The sequence below is a fragment of the Pelophylax lessonae genome, assembly GCF_965119305.1.
Source record: "Pelophylax lessonae genome assembly, chromosome: 10".
In the NCBI taxonomy this organism is placed as follows: domain Eukaryota; kingdom Metazoa; phylum Chordata; class Amphibia; order Anura; family Ranidae; genus Pelophylax; species Pelophylax lessonae.
Genome location: NC_138777.1, coordinates 49047240 through 49059928, shown reverse-complemented (window position 1 = coordinate 49059928; position 12689 = coordinate 49047240). Strand labels below are relative to the sequence as shown.

The 12689-nt window shown below is 46.5% G+C and overlaps 1 protein-coding gene across 1 annotated transcript in view; it reads right to left on the bottom strand.

Moving 5' to 3' along the window:
* Positions 1–11954: 11954 nt before the first annotated feature.
* The window catches only part of MTCH2 (mitochondrial carrier 2), a 44906-nt gene continuing 44171 nt past the window's right edge, over positions 11955–12689 (bottom strand). Inside the window, exon 13 of the mRNA XM_082269814.1 lies at positions 11955–12190. Coding sequence (XP_082125940.1) covers positions 12104–12190 — 87 coding nt within the window. The 3' untranslated portion in view covers positions 11955–12103. The remainder of the gene's footprint in view (positions 12191–12689) is intronic.

The following is a 12689-nucleotide window of genomic DNA, read 5'->3' as shown; positions in this document are numbered from 1 at the left end:
AAAATAGATTACTGAATGAGAATTTTTTTTTTTTAACCTAGTGTACAGGTGAATTTCAAAACATATAAAAAAAAAAAAAATTGCTAAAAAGAGCCACTACCCAGTAAGTCTAATTATTTTTCACACTGATGGATTTCTTTAAAAATTGAAATATTATTTAAGATTTATTTTTATATGCTTTTGTTGAATATTTTTTTGGGGGGAGAGTAAAGAGAAGGCGCCACTCAGTGAAGCAGTAATAACAAATTTATTAAGCTCATATCAAGACTTACATAAAAGCAAAAAGTGGAGCGCCATTCCACCGCCCATTCCTTGTCTACGGCCGCAGGTCCTTCTGTGAGGTATGCGGTTCGCTGCAGCCACATTTTGATTCAGCCCCCGGATTGGTTTAGGCTGCTGGCAGCTTCCACAATGGGTATACGGTGAATTAGGAAGGACATCGGGTCATGACGCTCCACTTTTTGCTTTTATGTAAGTCTTGATATGAGCTTAATAAATTTGTTATTACTGCTTCACTGAGTGGCGCCTTCTCTTTACTCTGCTTATATGTAAGGATCTCGCTTCGGCCCTGTAAGAGCTGCCCTCGATGCTAGCACTAAAGCCTAGTACACACGCAACAATTATCGGCCGTCCGATCGTCCGACTTTTGTCCAAGTTGTGTTTTGTTAGTTGGAATGTGCCTAGACTGCACACGAATTTTCTCGCCCAACAAAATTCTACTTCAGAAGTGATGTCATGTGTTGGTTTGTTTTCTTTGTGTTTTTTCTTCTCTGAGCATGCCCAGACTTGCTCATCAGATTTTTCCCTGTCGAAATCTGTACTGACTGCACGAAAATCGGCTGTTATGTTGACGGCCAACAAAAATTTTATAGTCTGCACACCAGATTTTTTTCGGCCAAAAAGTAGGAGTTGGTTGTCGGAAGCATCATACTAACAAGCCGAAAATCGGCAGATCGGTCGTCGGACGAAAATTCCCTGCCAATTTTCGACGCGTGTGTACGGGGCTTAACACTGTGGTTTTGGAACATTCACCATCAGTCTGGTTAACATACCACCTATCAAGACTGTCTGGAACAAAGGACCTATCCCCCAGCAAGAGCACCCATTCTTTTTCCTTTTGCATTTGTTTGGGAAGAGCACCTGGTCATTATTATCCAACTTCTGCATGAAAGAATTTAAAGGGATTGTAAAGACAGAAATAGAATAAAAATAGAAATAGAACCAAATAGAACAAAATAGGGATAAGCGTGGCAGGGAAAGATGGACATCTGTGGTTGTCACGTTAACTGGGCATCCATTCTGTAGCAAAGACCCTGGGGATCAACGCGGGCAAAGTTAGGAGGGGTGAACAGACCCTCAATGTAATCTTGGCTGCAGAGAATCAAAAGTCTGAGGGAGCCTCTGCCATTAGTGGTCAGAAAAAAGAGAAGGAAAATCACCTCATCCTGAAGTGCGATGGGTCCTGTGATGTGCAGGAGGGGCAGTAGGGTCACAACCCCCTGAGGCACCATGGCAGGCAGGCGGGTTGGGGTGGGAAGGAGAGTCCGGTGGAGGTGGTGATCGTCTGTGGTGATCATATGCATGTGAGTTACCTCTGTTAAGCAAAAAGCATCATCCAATGTTGTGTCTTCAACTGTTGGGTTTCTTTGCAATTTCTCTAAAGGAAAGGCCTACACTTTTAAGGGTTATAAAGGTCTGTCTATCTTCCTTTTTCTTTTTCCTCACCATTTTGAGAGCAATATACTACTACATGCAGTATAATACTATCCAAATATTGCTTAAGAGGGTGAAGTAACACAGTCTGTTTCAACAATGCTTTTATACAGAGAGCTTGTAAATAATCAGCAAAAGTTGGTACACATGCAGGAATAGCGAACATAAAGCTTTCAAGGCTTAAATTACTTACTTTATAGTAGAACTGTGAGTTGCTAACCCATTATGTCTTTCCTGAAAAAATACCTTTTTGTATAACTCTAAACTTTTTTTTTTTCTCCTCTGGCAATTTACCACTTACCTTTATGCCATTTAAAGTTGTTCACTGGAGTGGAACTGTTTAAATTTAAAAAAAACTGGAAAAAAATGGATTTTTGTCTTACCGTAAAATCCTTTACTCTGATGTTTATTGATGGACACAGCTCCATATCTTCTTGCCCCCTGGGTTTATGTTGCCCCCTACAGGAGTAGGACACTAGGCAGAAAAAAGTTTGACTATGCCCATAAGGGCAGTCCCAGGGGGTATACTCCCACTTCCTGGTATAGGTCTTCAGTTTTGTAACAAGCAGTATCAGAATAACATAACCCAACTCAACAGAGGGGTGGGTGCTGTGTCCGTCAATGAACATCAAAGAAAGGGATTTTACGGTAAGACAAAAATCCAGTTTTCTCTTTCGTTCATTGACAGACACAGCGCCATATCTTCCAAAGCAGTGTCAACATGAGAGGTGGGAAGAACACAGCAATAAACATACTTACCAAAGGCTAAACGTAGCCAACCAGGGAAAACAGGAGCTCAACCAGGAAACAACTGGAGCTCACCTGACAAAAAAAACACCCTCAAAAACACCCTGCAAAACCTTGCGGCCAAAAGAAGCATTCGCAGATGCCAACACATTTAGTGAAAGTGTGCATGGACGACCAGGTGGCCGCCTTGCAAACCTGTACCACTGACGCCCGATGACGGAAGGCCAAAGAGGCACTAAGCGCCCTTGTAGAATGTGCCTTAACAGGAAAAGAAGGATCCTGACCCTTAATGGAATAGGTATGCACCACCGTTTGCCTAATCCATCTGGAAATGGTGACAGCTGACACGGCAACCCCCTCATGGGGTCCATCTGTAAGGACAAACAGGGAATCCGATTTTCGGAACGATTCAGTCGCCGCCAGGTACACCCCGATTCCCTTAACCACATCCAAAGAATGTAAAGCAATCCCTTTAGGGTGCTTAGGGCACAAGGAAGGCAGCACAATGTTTTCATTTAAATGGAAACCAGAGACGACCTTAAGAAGGAATGACTGTCAGGAACGAAGCAGCACTTAGCCATCAAGAAGGCTACCTTCTGTGACAAAGTAAGCAGAGGAAGCTCATGAATATTTTCAAAGGGCGGTTTCTGAAGAACCGGCAGCACCAAGTTGAGGTCCCATGGAGGTAACTGAGACCTCACCGGGGGGGAGCCAGGTGGCGGACCTCCTGAACAAAAGGTGTGAACTAAGGAAATTGTGGCCAACGGGCATTGAAAGAAAATTGCCAGGGCCAAAATCTGGCCTTTGATGGTACCCAAGGCCAAAAGCTGATCTACACCTCTTTGAAGAAACTCCAAGACACGAGACACCGAAAAGGAATGGGAGAGTACCCCCCCCCCCCCCCCGAGACTCGCAACAAGAATTGTTATCAAAGGAATATCAGATGATACTGGTCCCAAGGGGCCACCAGAGCTTCTGTGGCATCGGCCAGTGGATCACGAGGCCTTGCTACAAATCTCTGTACCTTTCTGTTGAGATGAGAGGCCAACAGGTGCACATCGGGAGCCCCCCACCAGAGACACAGTAGACGAAACACCTCCGGGTGAAGAGACTATTCTCCCTGATCAAACACTTGCCGACTGAGGTAGTCTGCTTGCCAATTTTCCACCCCTGGAATATGCACAGCAGAGAGGGCCGAAACAAAGCGTTCTGCCCACCTTAGAATGCCGGCTACTTTCTGGGCCGCCAAGACACTTTTGGTGCCCCCTTGATGATTGACATATGCCACAGCCGTGGCATTGTGGGATTAAATCCTTACTGGGTGCCCCTGCAGGCGATCCATCTATTGGGACAGAAAGCCAGATCGCCCAAATTTCCGGGTTATTGATCGGCAGACTGGACTCTTCTAAAGTCCAAACCCCCTGAGCACGATCCATGCCCAAGACGCCTCCCACCCAGACAGGCTAGCATCTGTGGTGACCACCATCTAATACAGGGGGGGAGAAAGGATTTTCTCTGTTGAAGCACTGGAGAATGGAGCCACCAGATCAGGGACCCCGTCGTACTCCAGCTCAACATGATCAGATTGTCTAGAGACTGTAGATTCTTGTTACATTTGACAAGAATCTCTCTTTGCAGAGGTCTTGTATGGAACTAAGCAAACGGAACTGCCTCGAAGGTGGAGACCATCAGGCCCAGCACTTGCATGCAAGTCCTGAGAGATGACATCCGGTTGGACAATAGGAGCTGAATCGCATTCTGCAACTTCTAGAGTTTCACCTCCAGAAAAAACACCTGGGCTGAGGCCGAGTCCAGTGTCAGACCCAGGTAGTCCGATTTGGTGGACGGGACAAAAGCAGATTTTTGGAAATTCAGATTCCATCCAAACGCTTGCAAGGTTCGCAGAGAAATTACCAGATTGACTTTGAAGTCATGCAGAGAATCTACTCGCAGAAGGAGGTAGTCCAGGTACCCCAGTACCACAATCCCCTTCTGCCATAGCAATGCTAACACCAGGGCCAAACCTTTTGTAAACACCCAAGGAGACGAGGTGAGACCAAAGGGCAACGCCACTAATTGATAGTGCTCCTCGCCTACGGCAAAGCGAAGGAAACGCTGATGCCCGACATATATTGGGGTATGAAGGTAAGCGTCCTTGATATCGATGGAGGCCAGAAAATCCCCTTGATGAAGGGACGCCACTAACGTGTGAATGGACTCCATCCGAAATTTCTGAACTTGCACAAAGTGGTTCAAGACCTAGAGGTCCAGGATTGGACGGATCTTGCCTTCCTTCCTGGGAACAGCAAATAGGTTTGAATAAAACCCCTGAAAGCGTTCCGATTCTTGTGAGAGCAGATTACCGCCCCGAGAAGACCTTGCAGGCGATCTGGGGACAAACGAAAACTCGGACAGAAACTCGATCTTGTACCTGGACCGAATCAAGGAGATCCACGGATCCAGAAAGAAGTGAATATGCCCCACCACCCCAGATACGGATGAGGGCGCCCCTTCAGGCAGAAGTGGGCTTGTCTGCGGGTCCGGAGGAATCCGCTCTCGGCTTACCACGCCAGTGCTTCTTGAAACCTCCTTCATGGTTTCGGGCTGATTTCGATCCCTTGTTCTGAGATCCCGAGAGACGAAAGGGCCGCTTATGGGCCACGTTTGCGACTAGGCTCTTTACTCTTGATAGTCTGCGAAAGCAGAGTACTCTTACCTCCTGTGAGACCCTTAATGATCTCCTCCATGGAAGCTCTGAACAAGCGATCTCCTACAAAGGGGAGATCAGTCGGTACCTTCTTGGAAGCTAGGTCCGCAGACCAATATTTCAGCCATATCATACCAGATATTCAGCTCTCATGTCAAAGGGGTCCTTAAAGGACGGAGAGTCCTCCACTGGAAGGAGGGTGGCTTTATTCAACCTGGAAACCTGAGAGTCCACCACGGGTGGTACTGTCAGGTTCTTTAGCAGGGACTCTTCAATTAGATACCTTCTAGCAAAGCGCTTAGGGGCCCGAACAGTGTGTTTGGGGGAACCCCACTGACTTGCAACAATTCTGTTAAAATAGGTGGAAAAGGGGAATACCTTTGACGCCTTGGAGGTTCGGCGGGCACCAGACTGCACTGTCACAGCTGATGCAGTAGTAGCTGTGTCCTCCAATTTTAAAGTTTCCTGCTTTTATTTGTCATATCAGACAAGGCGGACTGGGACCCCTCTGGTCCCGCAGCTTCAGAGTGGGGGGCAGGTGGTGATACGTGGTCCAGGGACTCCATGGGTTAACCTGGAACCGCCAGCAAAATGTGTAAAATTGCTGTGAAAAAATGCCAACCCACCGCTGCACCAGCCAGTACTACAAGTCCCAGAGCACAAAATCGCTATACCAGCAAGATAGAGCCAAATAACCCCTGCAGGGACTCACCAACGCCTTCAGAGTGTTAGGCTGCACTCCGTGCGGTGATCAGAGAGGAAGAGGAAGTTCATAGAACTGCTACTAGAGACCCACTGCAGAATCACCTCATCAAAGTCTCCAAAAACATGGCCGCCGATTGATAGTAATGGGAAACTACAAGAAAATGGCCACCAGACTACACAAACACGGCCCATGATAGATACAGCAGCCATCCCCAACAAAATGATGGCTGCACGGGGCTCCTGGGACCCTCCAAGGACCTCCAGGTACAGTTGGACAGCCAGGAGTGCCCCCGCTAAGGACCCGCACTAGGACCACCCCCCCAAAAAAAACGCCCCCCCAGCACCCGCTCGACACCCCCACCATAAAAATCAGGTATGGTCACCACGGGGGGAGCTAGGTAAGGGTGAATGTGGGGTGATTTGCAGAGGGACCCTGATATTGAAGGGGAGCATAAAGTGGGAAGGAAGGGCACTCGGAAGGGAACCAACCCAGAGAGAGGCCCACGTCCACCCCAAGGGACCACAAGAGAGGCGGGGGGACATTAACCATACCATTGGACCCAGCGGGCACCACTCCAGACAGACCACCCACCATCTTGGCATGAGGGTGCTGCGGGCCAGAGGTACACCGCAACTCAGGTCATGACTAGGATTGTGATCAGGGCTATGCATCCTCACGAAACATTTTAACTTGCCTGCCAGCCCCTGTCCAGTGGGGCTATGTCGCAGCCAACCCAGCTCAGAGCTAAGGTCGGGTCACGCTCACTGGCCAGACTTGGAAGACCGTAAGGATCTAGAATATTCAGTCCGTCGCCAAGTCCGGCAGTTGATTGTAGTTCTCACAGGAACAGAAATTAATAAAAAGAAAAAAGTTTGTACGCGTATGCTCTCCTGATGACGTCATTGTGATAAAACGCATAGGACGGAGCTACCAGCATCATTTCTGGTAGAGTCCGTGGAACGCACTGCTACCCGGACTTCCTGTGTTCTCTCATGCTGTATACACGCCGGCCTGCTGTAAGTGCATTCGAATGCATTTTTAATAATGGAACTATACAATTTTGCACTATGGGCGATTGTTTCTCATGTTTTTTACATGTAAAACGAGGCAAAAGGAAAAAGGTATACCACCGTATATGAAGCTTAGGTCTGCCGCTCCAATTACTGGGTGTTATTCGGATGAGAATCCCAATTCTGCGGTCCTAAACATTCATTGCTGTAGATGATGGTTACCCTCAAAAGGGGTGAGCTCTCTGGTGAGTGAGGCACAAGACGGGGAGCATATTTGTGGAACACCAGCACAGGTAAAGAATTAGTTGGAGCACTTTAAAGAGCACCTGTCACTTTATGAGTATGATGAACTTTTGAAGGAACTGTTTTTCATGCATTTTTATTTTTCATTTTTTACACATTTTTATTTTGCCAGCAGTCTTGTGTACAAAGCACAGTTGTGAAGCACTTTAAAGAGGACCACTCTGTTTTTTGATAATGGGTAATTTATTTAATGATAGTAACTTGTTTTTATTATGCGTTTACCTGCTTTCGCGTTTACCAAACACTGGTTATGCACCTACAGCACCTTATTTATTTGAGCATAAAGCACTTTATTGTACACAATTATAACCCTTCCAGAGGCATATTTACATTAGGGATCGACCGATTATCGGTTTGGCCGATATTCACTTTTTTGAAAGTATCTTTATCGGCCACAAACCGGTAGGGTCTATTGGGATGCTTCCAGAGGGAAAGGGGGGGGGGGGGGTTTAGAGCGCCGACTGATTACACAGAGATGGGTTCTTCTGCTTACCCGGCGCGGGCAAGGTGATACGAAGTCCAGCCTCCTATTTATGACAGACAGCACACTGGTGACGACTATCATAGGAGCCGGTCCAGGAGGCTGGACTTCGTATGACAGGGCCCACGCCAGGTAAGCAGAAGAACCCTGCTCTGTGTAATCAAGCGGCACTCTAATCCCCATGCACTGATCACTCTGCATTGGATGGGGGCACTGGTCTCTGGATGTGTGATTGAATGTGCAGAATATCTGCCCATACCGATACTTTGTGACCAAGTATCGGCCCTGGAAAAACCATATCGGTCTATCCCTAATTTACATTGCTAAGCAGAGCCCTACCCACTATACTTCTTTTCCACTACCGAAACCATTCCCCTTTCTCGGGGGTGTTTTTTTAGAGGGACAGCAGCTTCTAAGGTTTGACCCAACACCACACATTGCACGGTACTAGCCTTTAGCTTTTTGACTGTAATTGATGCCACTGTCAGGGCTTTGGCACATGTAGCTGTGTTCTTTTCTGTGACTCATGAATTGGTGGCAGTATATGCTGGCCTGTGGACACAGCACTGAACCCATTTACTGGTGTATATTATGGGACATTTAGCCTCAGTGCATGTATAGGAATATTACCTGAGGTACCTACTCAGCTCTGGACTTTATATGTGAATTCAAGGGACACAGGACTGTTCCAATATTGGCTACCTACATGCACCTCACTGTGGATAATACATGACTGTATAGAGCGCGGGGGGGTCTCCAAACTTTCTAAGGGCCAGTTTTTTGTTCTTCAGGCTTTTGCGCAAACCACTCAATATACAGTTAATGGTATTTTTTTTTTTTTTTTAATTGCAAGTATTTAGAATACATATTGGCCTAAATTGATGAAGAAATTTGTTTTTTATTCGGTATGTTTTATAGCATAAAGTAAAAAAATTGATTTTTGTAAGAACTTACCGTAAAATCCTTTTCTCTGAAGTCTATTGACAGATGCAGCTCTTATGCTTCTTTACCCTTGGGTTATGCGCCATCTACAGGAGTAGACTAGGCAGTGAAAAAAAAAAAAATTCACCTGACACGGCCATAGGGGCTGTCCCCCACGACATAACCCCAGACAAACTGTACTCTCAAACCAGTTTCTTGCTGTCTAGCTTAGGAGTAGGACCTAGGTTTCCTGCTGGGACTTCGGTCTCAGTTTTTCATTCTTTTAAGAATGTTTATTTTTCTGCACTCACTATCGCTAGTTAGTGTCAGGGGGATCCTCCTGGTGAACTACAAGCAACAGCCGGCTGCGGTTTCGCACTGGATAATCTAGATCCTTACGGTCTCCCAGCCTGGCCAACGAGCATGAGCAGGTTATGGTCCGCCCAGGCCTCGGCACGACGGAGCCCCGGTGGATGGGGAGGAGCCTGCAAACGGATACCTCACCGGGATGCATCGACCTGGAACGCCCTGAGTCGCAGCGTACCACTTTTGGCTGGCAGAACCCCCACTCAGGGTGGGAGGAGAACTGTTCGGAGCGGAGCCCACACGGTCCATCGTATGGTGAGTGATACTGAGCCCCGTGTCCCTGGCAGACCTCTGAGCGGAGATGTGGGCCCACTGCTGGGGAAAACAGGGCTGTGTTCTCTCTGAAAGATCCCCCAGGCCTATCAGGACAGGCCCTGCCCTCCCCTGCTCCCACTTGGGGGCGCTATAGTCGTCATCTGATGCCTGGGGAGGGTTTGATAATGTTACCTTGCCCTGGGGGGTCCCTTTAGGTGGATCCCTGCAGTGGCCTCATGTCTGGGTCCTGAGCACATGACAGCGGCCACCATTTTAAGTGTAGGCATCGGCTCTCTGTGTGAAGGTACAGCGGCCATTTTCCCTGAGCTTCCTATACTTTACTATTAGCACCATTTTTTTGTAGCCTGAGGCTACACAGTCTACGGCCTCTTGTGATGATATGTCACTTCTGTCAGACGTTTTTCATGCTGGAGATTAAACTACAGAGCAGCTACTTCTCAGAGGTGGTAAAGTAAAGGGTTTTGTTCCTTTGGGCATTCCTCAGGCACACTTTGCTCCTGCCAGCCTTTAAGGGGGACTCCGGATGCAGAGCGGTATTGTGATTTAAAGGGGCAGTGCACACTTTTATCTAAAACTTGCAAAATGGAGTCCCAAGGTGAAAATTCCCCCTCAGACTTTATTAGTGCACATGCCCCAATATTCTTCAAATATTTTTATTTTTTTTTTAATCTCAAAATTGTTTGTCTTGTTTTGTTTATACCACAAAAAAAAAAAAAAAAAAAAGGGAGGTGATCAAATACCACCAAGAGAAAGCTCATCAGTTATATTTGGGTACAGTGTCGCATGACTGCGCAACTGTCAGTTAAAGTAACGCAGTGCCATATCGCGAGAAAATGGCCTGGTCATGGGGGGGGGGGGGGGGGGTTAAACCTTCCAGGGCTGAAGTGGTTAATTAGCTAGCAGGTTCTGAGGGCTGAATCAGTTACCTCCCCCTCTGGGTTCTGGAACCTTCCAGAAGGTTCTAGAACTTAGAGGGCGGAGGGACAGAGATCAAAGCCTGAATATTTAGGAGATCTCTACCAATCCCTGGGTGAGGACGACCCAGAAGGTGGGGAGATGGCCCCTAAATAGTTGGGAGTCTGGCCATGTGAGGAGAGAGCCTACAGGCAAAAGGTGCCAGTGGGACATTGTGCTGGGAGAGAGAAAAGAGAGGAACCCTCACCTTCAGCCTCAGTCAGGCTTGACTGAGACACCCTAGAAGCAAGTGGGACCTATTTAGCAGGAGGACTGTGCAGAAGTTGCCACCTGCGCTAAAGGTCTTTCAGGGGACTGAGTGAGTAACCTCTATTTATCCACTAGGGTAGAAGTAGCCAGGTGCAATACCCCAGCTAGCCCTCAGAAGGGACAGTCTACAGCTAACCTTCACCCCTGCTTGGGGGATCTTAAATGTCTGAAGTCCAAGTGCTGGGATCAGTGCTGGAGTTGTTTTGCAAGAATTCAGTTCCAATTTTATATTCTGGTCAGTGATTCAGAAAGCACTGGTTAGATAGCCAGGCAACTAATGTTTTCAGAAGAGGGTCAAGCAATAGCACCTCCGGTATTTTCAGTACAAGTTGCTTTGCCTCTTTGGTGGTACCTATAAGCTGCTCAGCCCTTACCTGCTTGCAGGATTGGGTCAGAAATGAGCAGTTTCTGGCCAGCTGAACAGAGGCTATTGCTTTCAGCATGGCGAGATCTGAACAGCAGACTTGCACAGCGAGGGGAGCAGCATAGGCGTGCGCACAGGGTGTGCCAGGGCACACTCTATCACCCTGTGTGGCGCAGATTCCCCGTTTAAACGCCTGGTATTTTAGCATTTTGCCCTATTGACACCCACCACTGCTCTACTGACACCATCATTATATATACACACACACGTATGTGTTTGAGCTTTGAGGTGCACGCCCTAATGCAATAGGCTGTGCACACCTATGGGGAGCAGTAAAGCACAGCCATTCTCACAATGCTTTAAAGCAGGAAGCTGATTTATGTAATGAGCAAACATCGCTATCTCCTTGTACATTTATTAAAAAAAAAAAAAAAAACACTGTATATGGTATCAATCTAAAAAAAAATTTACACAGCCAGGAGTAAAAGCCTCAAGAAGAGGATCTGGGTCCTTTCTCCTTGGACACTAAAATAAACCTTCCCAGCAGAGGTGGGGGATTAGACAATAGGTTGTGCCGGAGTACTGCCGAAAACTCCAACCTGCCGAAATATCCCACCACGTTATTTCCGGTGAGTGTACACTGGGAATAATTGGAGATTCTTACTTCGCCCGGTAGTTGTCGCCGCCTTGGAGGCGGCCATGTTTTTGGTTACTAGCAGGCGGTGCAAGAATCTGCACTATTTATACCATGTACTCAGTTGTATAGGCTGCCGGTGTTGTGTAAAAACACCAAGTGCTCGAAATCTCCAATTGTACCCAGTGTACACTCACCGGAAATAACGTGGTTGGAGATTTCGACAGGACACCGGCCCTTCATACTATGACCTCTGTGCATTCCTGTGCTAGTCACATGCGATCCTCTGCAGATCGCAAGTGCACTGCGTTCTGGTGGGGATATAGACCTACATGTCGGATGTATAAAACACAATTAACACACATTCATAAGAATTAATAAAGCTGATCACCTTCACATACCTCTAAATACAACTGTACTTTCCCTTAGAAATGTGTCATAGAAGGCATCATAGTGGGAAGACAGCGTTATTTGGCAGTTAAAACAAAGTCCTACACAGCAGTGTGTTCTCAATATTGAATGATTATTAAAAAGAAAAATCATACAGAATTGTAAACAAAAAAAGTGTACAAATTAAACGAATACTCTCCCACCCCTCCCCTGCAGAGTGAACAGCGACAGATGCAGCGCAGGTCCCGGTTGCTTTTCACATTAATAAAATCTCTTCTGTTCATAGACGTAGCTCTTTCCAGCAGGCACCTTACGGAAGAACAGACTGTTTCCACGGTTTGCGTTTCCCTGGAAAATAAAAAATCAGCATATAAACTCCAAACATATTACACCCCATATCATTACCAAAAGGCCATTTCCACAGTGCCTAAAGTACAATGTACAGTGCCTTGAAAAAAGTATTCATACCCCTTCAAATTTTCCACATTTTGTCATGGTACAACCAAAAATGTAAATGTTTTTTATAGGGATTTTATGTGACAGACTAACACAAAGTGGCACATAATTGTGAAGTGGAAGGAAAATATTAAACTGTTTTCAAAATTTTTACAAATAAAAAGTGTGGCGTGCATTTGTATTCAGCCCCCTTTGCTCTGATACCCCTAACTAAAATCTAATAGAACCAATTGCCTTCAGAAGTCACCCAATTAGTAAATAGAGTCCACCTGTGTGTAATTTATTGTCAGTATAAATACAGCTGTTCTGTGAAGTCCTCAGAGGTTTGTTAGAGAACCTTAGTAAATAAACAGCATCATGAAGGCCAAGGAACACACCAGACAGGTCAGGG